The 18,599-nt window shown below is 40.4% G+C and overlaps 1 protein-coding gene across 1 annotated transcript in view; it reads left to right on the top strand.

Annotated features, from left to right (window-relative positions):
• Nucleotides 1–2,363: 2,363 nt before the first annotated feature.
• The window catches only part of ZFAND3 (zinc finger AN1-type containing 3), a 132,571-nt gene continuing 116,335 nt past the window's right edge, over nucleotides 2,364–18,599 (top strand). Inside the window, exon 1 of the mRNA XM_054280576.1 lies at nucleotides 2,364–2,458. Coding sequence (XP_054136551.1) covers nucleotides 2,388–2,458 — 71 coding nt within the window. The 5' untranslated portion in view covers nucleotides 2,364–2,387. The remainder of the gene's footprint in view (nucleotides 2,459–18,599) is intronic.

The raw sequence follows: 18,599 nt of genomic DNA, 5'->3' as shown, positions 1-18,599 counted from the left end.
ACACCACTCTCACAGTTAAACATTGTTTTCCTACTATCTAATCTAAATCTACTGTCAGTTCAAAGCCATTCCCTCTTGTCCTTGTCCCTACATGCCCATGTAAACAGACTCCATCTTTCTTCTAGGCTCCCTCCAGGTGATGAAAGCCAAGGTTTATTTGAGGTGACACAGAAGTACTGAGCAGAGAGACTGCTTCTGCACAACGTTTGTAATAGCTGAAAGCTAACTCAGTATGAGCTTACCTTAATAGCAATTATAGACATAAAGCCTATTAGATCATCTTTCAGAAGCCACTCCTAATCTGAGGGGAGTTTACAGCCTCTGGTAGTAGTGCAGGTAACCAGCACAAAAGAGACCATTTCAGTTTCCAGCTGACTTAGTGGCTTAAAGGGCTGAGTTAACAAGGCCAAGGCTGCTTTTTTGCACGTACTCCCTTCTCTTGGTACCCTCAGCAGCTCAGCTTTGTCCTCAGAGAGCTTTGCCTGGTGCTGGTCAGTGCACAGGGTGGTTTGCAGCCACAAACACTTTGGAGAGGGCAGAGTTGCATCAGCTGGGAGTCAGGCAACCCCAGACTAGAATGGTTTGAAAAAATCACCACCATTAGTAAACTGTCATGAACCAGCCTTTTGACAAGAAGTCTTGTTTACATGATTTCAACTAAATTCCAACTTTTTTATTAAAAAGTTGTAAGCATGTGTGTATATGTAATTCATTATTGCTTTTTTTCTGTCATGAATTAATTTCATAGAAGATGCTTTAGGAAGCTTAATACCAAAGCCATAACATCTTTGTCAGAATTAATTAGCTGTTCACAAAGATTCACATACTCTGAACTTTGTTAAAAATGTTTATTATTTTCAAAGTTTAATAACCTTGGTTTTAAGTGCAAAGCAAAAAATCAAAGTGTAAGACAGGCAACAGCAGTCAGGAATGGATCAAAATTCCCCCTCCATTAATTCCACACCGGTATTTTTCCACACATTTCCCACTCAGATCTGAAATTTCTGGCAGGGAGGGGTGGGGGCGATCAGCACTATTTCCATTTCACAGACAAAACCAAGGTACAGAGAGTGCAAGGCTGAACCTTGCTCAATACTATTGGCTAAACCAGTACCAGAAGTACAATCCCCATCACTCAGCCCTCAAGTCCAGGTGCTGGAAATTCCCGTCTCCTTTCCTGTCGGTCAAAGGGCGGCAGACAGTAATGCCCGTGCCAGCTGAGCCCTTCCCTCCCTGCATCCCTTACCTCTTGCAGGTCCCAGAGCACGGGGCCGCCGGGCCTGCCTTGTCCCGGCTGCAGGCAGCCCACAGCTCCGCGTCCTCATGGTGCTCACCACAGGCCAGGAGAGCCCCGAGTACGTCAAACACCTACACGGCTTTAGTTGGGACTGAGGGAAGCGAGGACGAACGGCTACAGGATAACAAGGCAAACAGAGGCCAAGCGTCGCCCTCGGGCCCTCCGGACCTCTCTCCAAGCGGAGCCCCAAGGGAACAAGGCCCTGTCCTCACCCCGCACCGCACCGGAGCCCCCTAGAGCCGCCCAGCCTCCAGGGAGAGCTCCCGAGCGCGCACAGCCGGCCCGGCCCCGGCACACTGCGCTGGCAGCGACCAGGACAAGGGAAAGATATTGAACAGCGTCCCTCGGCGAGGCAGGTCCCGGCACTGCGGGAGCGGCAGCACGGGACGGGCCCGGCCCGGCCCGGCCCCCCGGGACCCGCTCCCACCGACAGACTTCCGCGTCAGGGGCCCGTCTGCGCATGTGCCAGCGGCACCAGCACCCCCACCCCGCCGGCCGTCCCTGGCTGTACCACTGTGTGCCCAACGTATGGGTAGAGGCAAAAGAGGGCAGCGGCTCCAGGCGGTTTTGTGGGCCTCAGTCCCGCCTGGGACTCATCAGTGAGAATCCTGTTCTCTTCTCGAGCCTATGGGTGCCCTCCAAACTCGCTCCTCACCCAGTTCCCGCACGCGATCCGCCCCAACTTCCCCCGGGGAAGTGCTGTGGTACATGCCGCTCCCAGCTGATTCGGTGGCTTGACGAAACCATTGCGCTCAGGACGGGGGGAGCCACGGTGCCGGAGGGGGGGCACGCATTGTTGCGCGAGGGGCCGAGCGGCGCTCCGGGGAGGGCGGGCGCGCGCCGCTGTGGCACCGGGGCGGTCACCGGCACGGGTGGGGGGGCGGCGCCGTCGCACGGAGCTCCGCGTCCCCGTGCCGCCGCGTCTCCGCTCCCCTGCCCGCCCCATCGGCAGGGTGCGGCCGGGCCCCCCCGCGCCCTCCCCCTCCGCCGCCTCCCCAGTGGTGCCGCCCGGCTCCAGCTGACCGGCCTGGAATCCCGGCCGGGAGCCGCGCGCCCCCCGCCCGCCGCCGCCCCGCGCCCCGGCCCCACCATGGGAGACGCCGGCAGCGAGCGCAGCAAGGCGCCCAGCCTGCCCCCGCGCTGCCCCTGCGGCTTCTGGGGGTGAGCCGGGCCCGGGGCTGGGCTGGGGCGGGGAGGGACGGAGGGGGACGGGCGGCCAGGCGAAGGGCGAGGCGGCGGGGGGCCGCGGCCGGGCGCGGGGGGGGAACGGGCCGGGTGGGAACCCCCGGCACCGGCGGTCGCGGGGCCCGAGCCCGCAGCTCGCCGCGGGGAGGGGGCGGCCCCAGGCCCCTGCCGGGCGGGCCGCGGGGGTTCCCCCCGCTTCGGAAGAGGGATGTCTCCGTGCCTGTGGGTGCCGGGTCCCGCGGGGCCCGGACCGCGGTGTCGAAGAGGCAGCGGGTGCCCCGGGGGAGGCGGCTGCGCTGCCCCCGGGCGCGGAGGGGGAGGGGGTGCCGGAGCCGCCCGCGGCCCCCCCGCCGCCCGGACAGCGCGGCCTTCCCGGCAGCCCGGCGGGGGAGGCCGGACCGCTTCCCCGGGCACGCAGGTTTCCTGGAGAGGCCGCCCCTCCTCTGGGGCTGCGGGCTGCGCTCCGGGGCCTGCCTTCAGCTCCTCCAAGGCGCAGCTGAGTAATGCGGGCCCCTGGGTGCCCTGACGGGCGTCCCTGACACATCCCTGCCCTGTGCCCGGCAACCGGGAGCTGCCGCTGCGATTCACGCAGGGCAGCGTTACTAATGAGGGAAAAAGGCTAAGGACAAAAACACGCTTCGTTCTCCACCTTATGAGAGCGAAGTGGTTCATAATAGATAAGGCCCTTGTTAGCTGGTTGCTGATACCCTTTTAGGAAGAAGGAAGTAGGGGTCATTCCTGTTTGCCAAAGGTGAAAAAAAAGTAAATCTGTTCCTTCCTAAACTACCACCTCTAGGGTTGTGTCTGTTGAAGATATTTCCGTTACTGATTTTTTTAAAAAAAATCACTTGTGCCATGGGAGATGGTATTCTAGCAGATACACATCGTCGTAAAATGTCTTTAGTGTCTATCACAGCAACATTAGTCCCTAATGTTCTTATTTATGGAAAATTCATAGGGTATGCGACTAAATAGACTTTGGAGGGCCCACCTGAGATTTACACTTGTCTGTGATTGTACCTTCTTGGGATTTATGTCATGCAATTTAAGGTACTCTGGGGAAGTGGAGGCTGAGAGAAAAAAGATGCAATAAGAGTGATTTAGTGATGTCACTGTAGGTTTGGTTGGTTCATTGAAGTGGCAGGATTTTAAACGAAATCCCATTTTTTAGTATTGACAGAAGCCTGAATTGCAACAAATGCCATGGCCCTGTTGGGAGTGATCTTACAAGACAGATTATAAATACATAGTAAATAATTTTGTTAATTTTTGTTTTGCTAGGCTCCCATATTTGGGTCTGATATTTTTTGTAAAGTAGTGGAGAACAAGTTTTTGCTATCTCTAATGCAGTGCACTGACTTCTGTAACATGATACTTATGGGAGAATCATAGAAAGTTGAAAGTGAACTTTTTCTTTGGGCTCGACTTCTTGGCTAGTTCAGCATGTTTTGATAATGAGAAGAAAATCTGGTGCTTTGTGTTCAAGGATCTGCTTAATGGTTACAGGAGGCTCTCAAGAAAACCCATTGCCTTTAAAGCTGATTTTTTAAAACATGCTTCCCTTGCACAAGCAGATATCAACTGGTGGTTTTTTTTTTGCCCTCCCGTTTTTTTCCCTTCAGAGTGCCATCCATGCAGGGGTGTTTTTGTATGATAATTTTGAAAGACAGCAGTGTGGAACAAAACCCTCACTTTTTCCACTAATACAGTGAATGAATTAGCCCATTTTTCAGTCTCTCTTAAGTGTCTGCCAGGTGCATTTCAATACACAGTGACAAAATAAGTATCTATTTTTCCACTTTAAAAAATGGTCCTGTCAGTTTTCAGAGTTGATTGCTGTACTTTTCAGTCCTGAAAAAGCTTAAATGATTGCATCACCTTATTTACCTAGGCCTTGCTAGTGCTAGAACGGATTGTGTGGTAAATCAGTGCAGATGTGCCTTTCTATTGAAGTTGCATTGTCAGGAGTTCTGAAGGGGTTACAGTTTTATGCCAGCGTTCTGAAGAAAGTAAGTCATGACAGCAGAAAGATTTATATTTGTGTGAAGTTGAAATTTTGCTGCTCTAGATTTCAGCTAGGGTTCCTAGAGCAACCCTTGCTCTACCTAGGGTTATGACATGTTTTAAGACAGCATCTTACCTGTGACTTTCATGTCATTTTAATGTATGTCTGTCAAGTCATTTGTTTTGGAACAACAGGGCCAGTACATTTAAAGCTATGAAAAGTTATGAAACTTGTAATTTGATGTAGTAGTTTCTATTGAATTTGTAAATAAGGTATGTAGAGATATTGCTTTATGTTTTTGGGTCCCTGTCAGTGCAGTGGTTGAGAGCCCTTTCACAGTTCTTCCTGAGTCAGCCCAAGCCAGGAAAGCAGCAGAGCAATTTTGTGTCTGGGGGTCAAACAATAAGGTCTACATTTTACCAAGTATAAAAGATGATGCCTTTGTTTATTAAAATTGCTTTTATATAATGCCTATAGGACTCTCTGTAATAAGATGCATGTTTTCTGTAGTAAGCCACAAAGACAGAAAATATTAAGGAAAAGACAAAGAATTATTAAAATTGAGGTAAGCTATGGGCTCCTGTGCTGAAGCTTGCCCATTGGTTGGACAGGGATAGAAGCAGCTCCAGAGACACGTGTTGATAGTGGTGGCATGCAGAGAGATTACAGGAGCAGACTAGTGTGTGCTATTGCATTGAAGTTGGAGGGGTTCTTCTTTTAGAAGACTTGGGTTTATATTAGAAATTCAGATCCTCTAGGTTTCAACAATCTCTAGAGACTGGAAAACTACTAAACTCTTGATGTTTCAAGATCTGAGAGACTGAAAAATGAACAGCTGAAAGAAGATACTTTTGAGTGAGGCTGTTAAGAACTTCTGAAACATCTGCTTAAGGTCAACAACTAACGTTTGCTTGCCTTTTGTCGAAGATCACAGAATCCATCCTTAAATCTGCAGACTCGCCCTTCTTTTTAGACTCTCCAGTCAGTAATTTCTGCTTGAGTAAAGTTTAAATGGAGCACTGAGATGATCTTGATATTTTACAGAGTCATTTCACTTACCCAGATAATCTCAGCTGAGAAACCTCATCAGTATTCATGTTATTTATGAAAAATTCATACAACTTAGTGTTTTGAAATATTTTGCTCCCCTTTCCCCCTATTTTTGTATCTTCAAGTTCAGTCATTAGGAACTATCTTGCTGTTTATTGGAATAGTCTTAGTATACAAAGATTGGAAAGGGTTCAGTATGCAAGTTATCTTAGATTTCTTAATCTAAAATATGCTGTATTTAACTTCTGATTCTTATGACCTGGAAAAATGCTTTCTTATTTTCCTGGTTAACAGACCACAGAATTATAGAATTGTGTAATGTTTATGTTTTCTTAGACTACTGGATTTCAGCAGCCTTTCCCTTATGATGTATATGAGGTCAAGGTTGAAGATTTCATAAATACATGAAAATATTACTGGATGTATTATATTCCAGTTAAGCATTTTTGCTTGTTAGAGATGAGGTTGATTGTTTAATGACCTACATGTTGGCAATTTCCCTTTGACTTTTAAAAATCTCCATGAGGGTTTCACTGGTGAATGAAGCCATCAGAGGGCTGGGGATACTGCTCTTAAATGGGTGTATGCATAGAAGGGGCTTGTAAGCTGGTGGTAGCCTATACTGTGAAAGGGGTATGTCAGAGGGGGTAATACTTTTACAATTCTATTTGTACTGTTCTGACTGCTGCTTATCATTTTTACTGTCCAGACTGATACCGTACCACTGCATTTAGTGCCTTAGAACCAGAAAAGAAGGAAATATGTTAATAGACATAAAACAAATGAATTCCATTCTTGAAATGGTGGCAGCCAGCAGGAAGTTGATTGAAAACACAGTATGATTAGTTTCATCTTATCTTAGTTCTGGCAACTATAAGGTTCTGTAGTCAGCTAAAGCTGATAGCAATATTATTTGAGAACATGCCAGCAGGGCTTTTGCAGGATGTTGCCATTTGGTCTGCCTTTTTCTGACACTGCATGCATCATATGTGTGATGAGACACTGTGCCCCAAGCATTCTGTGCAGGCCCAGTTCAGAGTTTATTTCTGAGTCTGGGTTTTTCAGTCACTTATGTATCATCAGATCCTTGTCATGCCAATCTGGCTCTTTCCTCAATTTTGTTTGCTAAAATTAAACATTTGATCAAACGGTGAATCATTTCACTTAAGCATGATGTGTTTGTGAGTGTATATCACCAAAGCTTGCTTTTAGGTTCTAAACAAACAATGGTTATATATATGTGCCATTTAGAAGCCTCTTTTTTGACTAGTCTTTTCTTTACTTTTTTTGGTGATTACCGCTATTCAATCCATAGGAACTCTCAGTGTTCCTTTTTAATAAACACTGTCTCATCTCACAGGCAGTGTAGGTCATTGTGAATGCCTAATGCCTCCCTAAACCTAATTTTTTTTTAATTGTTGTGGCAACCTCACATAGATGTTCCTAAATGAAGCTTGAGTGCACTGTTGAAATATGTATCTTTCCCTCTGAGAATCTATTTTCACTGGGCTTGGATCATGCAGTTCCTTAGCCAGGCTTTCCCTGGCTGGCACTTTGGATCAGATGCTGGAGTAAGGAGTGAATTTGTCAGCTTATGTGAGACAGTGTACTCTATTTTGCTCTTAGGTTAAGACTAAAAATACCTTAAGATTCTAATTTTTCAATATTATGCATGAACTTATATAGTACTCTGTTAAACTATTGGATAAAAGAACTTGAAGCAGTTTATATTTAAATCCAGCACTAACTGCTGTAATAATATATCTGTTGGTCTTGCAGAAATAGAAGTGACAGATTATTTTACTGGGAAACAAAGACTCTGATGAGAAATTGATTTATTTACAACTTTCTTACAAAGTGCTACAGTGTATGATAAGGGATGTTGGAGAGGCACTGAAATTATTTGCTTAGATCCTAATTTTAGACGATACTGAGAATTATGAGATAGAGAAGCTTCTGTGTGAGGAGGGAGTGGTGGTGAGGAATTGAGCTTTGTCATGTTCCCTGCTTGAATAAATATGCAGGATAAAGAATGATAAATTGTGATTTCCCTCAGTCATAATGCAACTAGAAGGACATATCAAATAAAGTCAAAAGTATAACTTTTATCCACTTTTTTGTACAGTGAGCTCTTGCTTCTTGCAACTGCAGTTGCAAGGTATCACATTTTTGCTAAGTTTTCCATTTGCTGTAGAAGCTTACCTTGTGAAATGGGGCTTATTTGCGCTTGAAGTAAAAGCAGATGAACTGGATTTAATACTTTAACTGTAATAAGCTCTTTTCTAGGAATGTGAAAACAATGCTTTCTTTTGCAGTACTTAATAGAATAGACAAAACAGAAAGGAGATTTTGTTACTTAATGAAAACCAGCTGTTGTGGATCAGACCAAAGATACATCCAGCCCTATTTCTGATTTGGGTGATAAGTGATGCTGAGGGAATAAACATAAGGACAGGGCAAGCATGCAGTGATGCTTGTCTTGGTATACCTCCTTTGCTTCTGGCAGTCTGACATAAAGTTGTCCTCTCTTTTATAGATTTACAGCTTAGTAGGTCTTACCTATTTTTCAATAAATTTGCATAATGAATTGCTGAGGCCATATGTACTTTTGACCCTTACAAAATCCTGCAGGAAAATGTTCCATAATTTAACAATTCTCTCTGTGGGAAAAAAAAGTAATTGATTCTGTTTCTTTTAAACTTGCTGTGTGATAATTCTAAGGAGTGAATAAATTCAAACAGCTGGTGTATGAGGGCGTTTTATTTAAGAAGATCCAAAAATAGGCCTGCTTGATTAAAAATGTGTGTTAACATAGTGCAGCCAGAATTTGAGGAAAAAGCCCTCTTGCTTAAACCATGAATTTATTCAAAATCTGTGGATAAAATGTTTCGTAAATATTTTCTGATTTTAAATGGGTGCTGTGTTAATTATAGACAGGCATATCCAGCACCTTTTAATCTCATTGTAACTTCCTCATCAGTCAGAATGAAATTCGCCATCGTAGCTGCTGTTCTTACAAGTGGAACAAACAAGGAAGAAGGAGATTGTCCTCCTTTTTGAACTTGGAGGAGTTAAAAGTTACTGTGTCTAGGTCACCTTCCCAGTTTCTGTCTTGCTGTGTGGCAGAACCTTATCCTGTCTTCTGTAAACTGTGATTAGTCAAAGCTATTACTGTTTGGGCAGTGCTGGCAATTATTCCACAGTTAGTGCTAGGAATTATCTGTCCTAATGCTAATTATTAAAATGTTCCAATGTCGTACGGTACCATAGGTGTGTGTTGTGTAATGCTTTATTTTGATGGAGATGCTTTTGGTTATCAATAGTTTCTGATGATAAGCCCAGTCAGTCAGAGGGTAATAATATAGGTATCAGTTTTGGGGGAAATACTGCTGCTGATTTTAATTCTATAAATTTCAAACAATTTACCACTTCTGTTGAAATTTGATGTTCATATTGCTGCTGCGTCTTGGACAGCTGTTGAAGTCTCATATTGGTGGAAGCCTCATGACTCAGTATTTCTTTTAAAGTGTTGAAATCAGTGATGCAAAGCATTAACTAGAGAGAATGATCCTTGATTGATGTATTTATTGGAGATGTCTGGTTTTGACTTGAGTGTTTTCACTAACATGCTATGCCATTATTGGATTTTAATTTCTTTTTAAATTTGAAGTTAGTGAATATAAATAGGCACAGGCTTTCTTTACAGCCAGTGGGTAAAAATTATGAATGTGATATACTTTCTCAGTCAATTACTGCTTATATTCTTTGAAGTTAAAAATTGTGTTCATGTGTCTCCTGAAATATGCAACCCTGACTGATGTAATTATTATTGTACTTCAAAAGTTAAGACAAATGTCTTGTGAGTGTTGGATAGTATTTGATCTTGATTATGTTGAAACCCTTATTTGGGTTAAGATAAACTTCATATTTACTTTAGGCTAGTAAATTCCATTTATATTTTCTCCCTCTTTTTATCTTCTTTTTAAAGTGAAGTGTCAGAAATATTTCCTGTCTCTTTTGACCAGGCAGGGCTCACTAGGATGGAGTCCCTTCTTTGCTTTTGGAAGAAGAATTGAAAATCAGGCATGAATCAACTTCTTTCGATGACAGATCTGTGAAGAAACTTAGGTCAGAGTAGCTGCAGATATTAAAATGGCATCTCCTCAGGACACTGAGAAGGCCACATAACAAAATATTGTTGAGGATACCATATGGGTTGAATAAAAAATGGTTCTGACAAATGAAACATTTATGTGAATGACCGCAATGGTTTCAGGCTGTGGAGATGACATTAATGTACAGAAATAGTGGGTTGGTATTTTTAGGTTCTGCAGAAATGCCCAATCATTATCTTCTAATTTAAGATTTTTATGTAAAGCTATTTTTGTAATAGAGCTGGGTCTTTTTTTTGAAATGGTGGAAAGTTTATATACTTAAAGAGTATGGGGTCAGACTTCTATTTTTTTTGACACTTTTTTGAAATCTTGAATTTCAAACAATGTACTGTAATGCGTAGCTCCATTAACTGTAAGTTATTCCTTACCTGTACTCAGGAAAATATAGTATTTGAGGAGTTGCAGTATTCCAGGAGGAGAAGGAAGATGTTCACAGTTGTGTGTTCAGTTTCTGTGTATAGCATCTGACTTGTAGCATTGTGGTAAGTGCAGTACTTGCCTGTACCGAGAAGTTGTATTAGAAAATTGTTGATGAATTTTTACACTTAGTGTGTTATCTGCTGCCTTCCCTGCAGCAGAGAATGCTGCTCCATGCTCTGTATGAAAGACTTTTAGGTATCCTGTTTGATTCCATCTGTTTAATCTGGCCACCATTTGCATGCTCTGAACTTGAACAATATAAGTCAATGCAAAGAAGATAAATTTCAGTTTGTAAACACTGTAGTATTTTTGTTAGTGTGTCAAGGAAGTTTATTTCTAATATTACTTTCTTCAGTGTTATGTCCTTTAATAAATGTACTTTGGCTAGTATTGGATTTCCAAGGTTTGTGTGATGTAAATTAGAGACTAACTGAAAGTAATGAAAAATTTTGAATGGAGATAAAAACCAGTTTTTCTAAAATAATTTTAATAAGCAGTCCGACAAACAGAGAAAAAGAGTTTGGTTGATGATTACTGTCTTTAGTTTTTGACTCTTTAGATTATATAGTGTCTAATGTTGGGTGAGTTGTTTATTTGAAGGCCTGTCTTAGTAATGTATATATTTAACTTCTGCTTGGTTGAATGTGCTATTTAAGTTGAAAGTCCTATTTAAATACTAAACATCCATGGAAGGGGGAGGAGAAAGGAGCAGAATACTGGATTTGAAGCAGTGTTTAAAAGAACGAAAAGCAGGCTGGTTTCATGATAACCACCTGGTTGTGCCCTTGGAAAAGCAGAATCCAAAGTCATGTCCTCATTGACTTAATTGCTAAAACACAACCATCCTTCACAATATGACTGTTACTGGCATCAGCTCTGTCGCCATAACTGCAGCATTTTTATCTCTAATTATTACATTCAGAGGTGTCTCAGAGGAAGCTGCATATATAAAGTGTGTAAAATGCTGTCATTTAGCGACAGTCCCTCAGTATTGGAAATTGTATTGTCCTCTAACTATTGATTAGGTGCTATTTTGGTCCAAGATAATGTCAATATTAAGGAGCCTGGCTTTTTGATAAATCAATTAAGTGTCTCTGAAATTTTTCTTTAACAATTATCCACTATTACCTAGTGAAATGCCTTTTCTTACCTGAAGCAAGAAGAGTTCTAGGTTGGGTATTGCTGACATCAGTTTGCAGGATGAGGCGTTAGTAATGCTTGTTCATTGCTTAATGCCCTGCTGTTACCTTTTCCTTAGTGATCTCCTTCAGTGAGCTAATGGACAGTGATGGTTTCCAAAATTGTCTGGGTGTTAACAAACGCTTGCTTATTCGTGCAGATAGGTTTCAAATGTTCCCCTGAATTGTTAACATGTTTATCAATTTAAAATCCATTCATCTCTATTTTTAGAATAAACTTTTGACTGTGTACTTCCATGAAGGAATGAAAGCAATTATCATACAGCATGTTTCTATAATGAAGATTCTCTCCAATTTTAATTTGCAAGCATGTTAGTATAATTACTCCATTTTCATAGGTAAAAAGCATCTTAATTTAAATTTTTAAAATGCTCAGAATTTTACAAAATTTAAAATACATTTTAAATTCTTTGAAGAAACTGAAATGTTGGGTTTTAAAAAAAAATTTATAAATAGGTGTGTGGATGAATAATCATTTTTGCTATAACTTACAAAGAGCTTTTAGGATTAGTCCATATATACTCAGTGCCTTCCCTAGGTGCTGACTCATTTTTGAACTTTTGAAAGAAAGCAATTAACAATAATATTTACGCACTTCAAATATATTTTTCTTAGCATTGAGACTTTGTGATTAGTATGTCTTGGCAAAATGATTGAAATAAACTTGCTTTGGAAATAATAATTAAGATGGAGCAGGTTGACTCCTTTTATTTAGGAAAGTGGACTAACTCTGCTGCTTGTTAAATCCTGGTGTTGTCAAATACCAAATGGAGTGTTTGTAACTCCTAGCATATTTATTTTGGAGTATGATTTCTTTCCAGAATCTTACATCAAGTTAGATGTTAGAATGCCTCTGCATATAGTGTTGAATATCACTATATGTTTTTATCTTATTTTGACTGTAGTTTATTAGCAGTTGTTTTATTTAGGACACTGGATGTGTTCCTGTTTAACATTCTCTTGGGTTCTGCTTTAGACGTTGTGCTTCAATGCTGATTTTTTTAGAGACATCTCCCTTTTACAAGACTTTAGAGACTGTAAACCTATAAAGATATGGGTAGTAGGGTGTTCCTTTTTTAATAAAAGTCCCATTCTTACGTTTAAGTTTGGAAAGGATTTATTGCTAGTTCTGCTACTGATACACTGGGTGACAGTCCATGCTTTTCTCTGCATGGAGTCTCTCCTGTTTTCATTTGTGAATCATATATCCCTCTTCATTCAATTCCACAATGCTTTACAAGCCTTGAATGAGAGATTTTAGAGCAAGGAGTATTTAGGAGCAAGGAGTATTTTCATTTAGAAACAGGTGTTTGTTTTAAATTGGAACTTGCTGTGGGCCAATATTAACCCGTTGACATGTTGTTTCCCAGGTGGTTCATCTAGGAGGAAGTGTTTGTGGTGGGTGGAGGAAATCTCTTTCAATCAGAAGAGTTGCTATGCAATTAGAAGAGCAAGAACTGCCTGCATTACACATCTGTGAGTCTCAGGTGGTTTTGCAGCACTCTCTTGATGAAGATAGGACCCCATTATTATCCATTATTCTGTGATGCAGTCTCTCCTTTGGCTATTAAAGTTCTTGTGTGACTAATTCAGGAAAGACCAGAAATCTTTCTGGTGAATAATTAACACTTCCTGTTCTGCTCAAGTGACTTGCAAAGAGAGATTCAAAAGGTAAAAACAAAACCACAGTGATGTGTATTACAGTGATGTATATTATTATATAGCAAATTGATGCATTATATTATACTGAAAATGCCATCACTCAGTGGTATAACAAGAACTCCAGCATTACAATTTAAAATTCAGTTGCCTGGGCTGAAGTGGAGCTGAAATTCAAATAACAGCAAGCACTGGTTAGTGTTGAAACTGCTGTAGTTGGAATCCCAGAGTAAACAGAACTGGACCAGTGCTTTGAGAAACTTAAGTCTACGGCTTTCAGAGATGGTTATAATTTTTTTTTTGTTGCTTTGGTGTTCTCCCCCCCCTTTCAGATCAAGTTTCCATCACACTCCTAGATGCCATTGAGATAGTGATTTAGCTGCTTTTTTGTTAGCATTCTTTTTGACCTTATTATTTCAGTTTGCTGATTTAGAATGGCTTTCTGACTTCTAGCAAGGGTTTTTTTGCAAACTTGTATAAAAAAGAAATATTTTTAAAAATTATTATTTTTGAGGACTATTATTATCTTCTTTTTTCTTTTAGCTATTATTTTTTAAGACTATTTAAGGCTGCCAAACAACAGTGAGTATTTAAATCAGTATATGGTCCAAATGTGTTTATACTTCTTTTAAGATTACCTAGTGAAATTCTGACCCAAACAGAGGCTTCAAGGACTTGTGTTCTTTGTGTGTCCATGAAGGCAGTTGCAGAAGAGGGTATGGGAAATGGTGAGCATGATCCTCATCTCGGGATTATTAGCTGGTTAATCAGTGGTGCTTAACTTTCTTTGGCTTAGTTTTCCTGTCCCTCATCATTCTGCAGGACAAATTCTGAAGGTAAGTATTACATTTTTAGTAGCACAGCTGACTACTTAATTTGGAAAAAGTAGACCAGCTTTTGGAGGCACAGTCATTTCTTCAGTGTATGGGAAAGTTAATGTGCTTTTTCTAAGTATATACCTTGATATTACCTCTGTCCCCAAAATCAGTCTTGCCCATACCCTCAGGTCATCATGGTTGCAGCAGTGACATGAAAGGCAAGTGTGTTCTATCTGCCAGGACAGGTGGCCTGATTTAATGGTTCTGTATTTTTTCAGCTATTTTTGTGTGTATGTTGTTCAGAAACCCTTGTTTCTGGCATGATATGTCGCAAACAGTAAATGTGGTATTCTCCTTACCAGAAAAGATTGAACTGTTCAATTTATACCATCTAGAAAAAAGTTAGAGATGTGTTGAAATTGCTTTGAGTCTAGTTGAATTAGGCAAGTGTAAACATTTTCTTTGAGTGGGTATAGGTAGTATTTTTCTTTCCCAAAACAGAGCGAAATCATCTACATGAATTGACTGAAGAAAAATGATGCTTAGCTGAAAATCCAAAATTGTTATCTGCCAGTCTACTGTTTGCACAGGGTTAGATGTTAGGTAAAAGTTTTGGGAAGTAAGAGGACAAGAAAACAATGCACAAAACAAAAATTAGTAATTTACATATTTGCTGTTCATTAGTTTAATGGCTAATAGTGAAGACACTTTTTTTTTTAGTTCTGTTACATGTCACTAAATTTCCTAGACTTCTGTCATGCATTAGTGTAAAGGGAGAGTGACAAAAGATTCTGTGGAACTTCTTTCATAGGGACATTTTTAATTATAAGCCTAAAGTCAGACAGAATCATGGAAATACCAGATTTTCTTTTTTATTTTACTTGAAGACTAGAGATGATTGAAGAGTTATGGGCTGATATTACTACTTGCTTAAATTTTAAAGCTTATTTTAACTCCTGCTTGTGTTTAGGATTCAGCATTAATTTGACATAGTTAATGAAGCACTAAAGTTGCAGTTTGCAGCTGCAGCCTGGCCCAGTGGTTGGGTGGTTAAAACTTGCTTGTTCTTCTTGTGTACTGAGAAGGTTACACATAGCTTGGATGAGAGTTGAGGATGAGGTAAGGTTTCGGGGCTCATTTGTGTTACTTGCTGTTAATGATCACTCTGCTTGCTCACTGTGCCTTTGCCTGGGATTGCCTTCAGAGATGCATAAAAAGCTGCTCTAAGGAAAGAGCCTTTGCTGTTTGCATGCATGAGAATAAAATATTTGACTTGGCCCTGATTTCCCACTGTCGGAATTGGATTAAATGAATGTACTGATTGTGATTTATTCCCTCAGTCTCCATTATTAGAGGAAAGTAAGTTGAGGCTTGTTCCCACACTTTCTCCATGTTATTCTAAAACAGGAAAATGGTGAGACTAATAGTAGTTTCTCTAAGTGCTGTGATGCCCTTGTTTTTTGTTCATGTAAATAATTCTAGGCTGTCTGCTTCTAACACTTAGAAAATAGTAAAAGCTACCTTGTGAAAATGACAGCTGTGAAGATTACAGTTTACATTAGTGTGGATCACTGAAGATGGAAAAGCCAAAATATCACCCTGGGTAAAGGTTTCCTTCTCCTGTCATGGGATGAAGGATGTAGGATGAAGGCTTTTTTTTCACTAGATGTTTAAAACCCTTGAACTTTAAAGCAAAATGTGCATTCTGAATTCTTTTTACCCTGGTAATTGAAATGCAGTTGTCTGAGACCTGGGAAGTGTGCTGTGTGAAGTAGGAGAAAGGCACAATGCATTACATAGGGGGTCTCATCCCGTCTTCACATCTGACTGAGTCCCTTTTTAGAAAGTGCTGCTCCCTGACCTGTCAGCCACTGAAGGGCACGTGCAGCAGCTCATTTCCTCCACTTCCCATCCGGGATGACCAGTGCAAACATAGTGGAGAAGAGTGAGCTGCCCCTACAGCTGCTCCACGCTGCTTTCTGCAGTAGCTGTGGTCATACTTAAGGGGCTTTTGCCTGATCAGCAATGGAATAAGAGCTCCTGACTCAGCTTCCAAGGCGCTATGTAAGAAAGACTGTCTGCAAACATGTATATTCAAGAATAAATTTTGGCTGGCAAAACTTTAAAGGAGATAGGAAAGGGGAGGGTAAAGCATGTTCATATTTTGGTTATTCCTTTAATTCCCTTATTGCCTTTTCTTCTAAGTTCTCCAAGTACAAAAGAAAAACCTAAGTATTTTTATTTTTGTCAACGAAAGAATATAATAGTTTTGGGTGACCTTCTTCTGTCTGTCCTCCTGCCATTAAATTTTAGTTCTGCTGCACTTGCATGAAGACTTTAGTTATAAATTTATAATGAAAATGTCAAGTGGCTAGTCACAAAGTGTGATCTATCTTATTATGTAGACACTGCAAGCTTCTCCACAAACCGCTTAAAACTCTTTAGGAAAAAACTCACTGCTTATGTGCAATTGAATTATTACAGCAAGAAACACATTACAGAATGGTAAGCACCAATGCTTTTTACAATTTTGCTTTAAATCTTGATGGAGTCACTAGGACATAGGAGGATAAGGTTTAAGATGTTTGAGAGATTCTGATTATTTACTGAGAAGGGGCTGCTGATGGGTTTTATATAGTTTTGAAGTACTTCTCTTCAATTAATAGTATGAATTAACAGGACTTAAATGTTTAAAATGCAAAAGTGGCCTGATGTAGATTGGTCTGTTTAAATTTGGGAGTTTAGATTTGTGGGTCACTGATTAGCTGAACAGATTTGGTTATGTCAAAGTTGTTTCCAAACAAGACCTCCTGCTGTTGATAGCACATTTGATGATTGACCTAAACACTTAACTAACCCCCCTGTCGTTTAGCATGCATAGTGCTTACTTAGTTGCATTTCTCATTAGTTAGATACTGAGAGGAAATGAGATTAGCAGGTTTTGTTTATGTTTTGCTAGGTTCTTGAATAACACTTTCTTATACTGCTCCATTACTTAGATGATAAGTAGGAAATGCTGGGTTTTTCAAAAAAGAACAGCTGCTGCTTGTTTCTTTGAGCTTTATGTGATTTGTTACAGTTTGCAAGTGATAGCCATGTACGTCCTGCTTTTCAGAGCTGCCACAGAGAGACTGAAATGTAAGATAAATACTTTTTTCATTAGTACTTGCATTCTACTAAGCCTAAACTTGGATCTCTAATCACATGAAAATATTTATTTCTACTTTAGGGACACAAAAAGTTCCCTAAACTGGAAAAAACAATTTGTCAAGTTGACATTATGCAGAATTATCAACTCTTAATAAATCAGTGTGTTTTGCACTAGAGTAGTTTAAAATCCTAAAATGGACTTGCTTTCTCAAGCATGTAAAAGGAGTGTGATACAACATAGACCAGGAAATACCTGTGTCTAATAGAGATACAAATGAGTTCAGCTGCAAAAGTATAAAGTTGGGGAAAATGCAGAGGAGATTGAAAATCAAAATATTTGTTATCCTATTGCAAACATAAGTGGAGATTTATGAATGGAAGGTGTGTATGAAGAAAGCTGAATGATCTCTACTGTATATATAATTTGCTACTTACAGGAGCAAAATTTGCATGGTGGCTTGCTACTTAGAGGAGCAAAATTTGCATAGGTAAGAGCAGAGAGCAGGCTTGCTTGCACACTGTACAACCTTTGAGGAGTCATTTGAGCTCAATTTCAGAGGAAGCACAGAACAACTTTTTGTTGCAGTGGATGGATATTATCAAACTCCATCTTTGGGAGGCAAACAGTAAGAAAGAGCTCAAGCTTTCTTTTCCCTCCCTTATGTCATTAAGAGGAGTGAGGATGGTGTTGAAAGAAATTTGTGAGAAAAACAGCTAGAAGTTCTCACTACACCTTGGAGCATGAAAATTGAACAATATTACTTTATATTGATAGAAATCATGAAATCAATGAGTATTTTCATTCTAGAGAGTATTACAGTCTTCTGTGTTTCTGTTGCTGAGGTTGTTTTTGTTCACTTTGAAATATTGAAAAGCTTAAAACTGATGGAAACACAACTGAATTCTGATATAGAATCATAGAGTCTTTTGTATTTTTTTTTTTCTTGTGCAACTTGAGTTTTGAGTGATTTCCTGGGAGGGCCTTTTATCTAGTTAGAGGTGCCCTGAAAATAACGTGATTGGTTTAAAACCAAAAAACTCATTATCTTTCATGAGTAACAAAGCAAACATAGTTCTTGTAACTGAGTGTCCTTCATTGAAAATCTAAATATAAGAAATTATTTCAAAGCATTTAAATGAATTGTGTGTTAAACCCCCTTGACACTCGGGAGCCTTTGAAAATGTTCCATTACCGTCCATACTTGCGTAATGTGATCCGACAGTGATTGTGGGTTTGTAGGACTGAATCCAGAGCCAGAACTGTGGAGAATATCTTAGTGGGGTGATTACTTCAGTGGCAGAGTCAGCACTGGATAGGTTCATGTATGATTTGACCTAAGTGCTTTTAAAATGTTGTTGTGTCGTCCATTTCTTTTAGAAAACATGTATGATTAATATTGAACCAGCTTTAAACAACTCTGCAAAGAGTTACATGTAGGAATAAATGATGCAGTTTTACATTTTAATCTTTTCCCTAGCTGGCAATACAACAGAGCAAAAACTGTTGTGTATGCAATCTGTAGTTAACATTCAGTCTTGTACTAAATGTTCAGAACATTTTAAAGGAATGCCATGAAATAAGTTAACTAATTATGGTTCTATCCATGGTTTGCACATCTGAAAAGAAATAATTAATAGGTA

The sequence above is a fragment of the Melozone crissalis genome, unplaced genomic scaffold, assembly GCF_028551555.1.
Source record: "Melozone crissalis strain CALT ecotype California unplaced genomic scaffold, PUWL_Pcris_2 ptg000027l_1, whole genome shotgun sequence".
Classification (NCBI taxonomy): domain Eukaryota; kingdom Metazoa; phylum Chordata; class Aves; order Passeriformes; family Passerellidae; genus Melozone; species Melozone crissalis.
The sequence above is the reverse complement of the archived record's forward strand: the minus strand, read 5'-3'. Positions and strand labels throughout refer to the sequence as shown.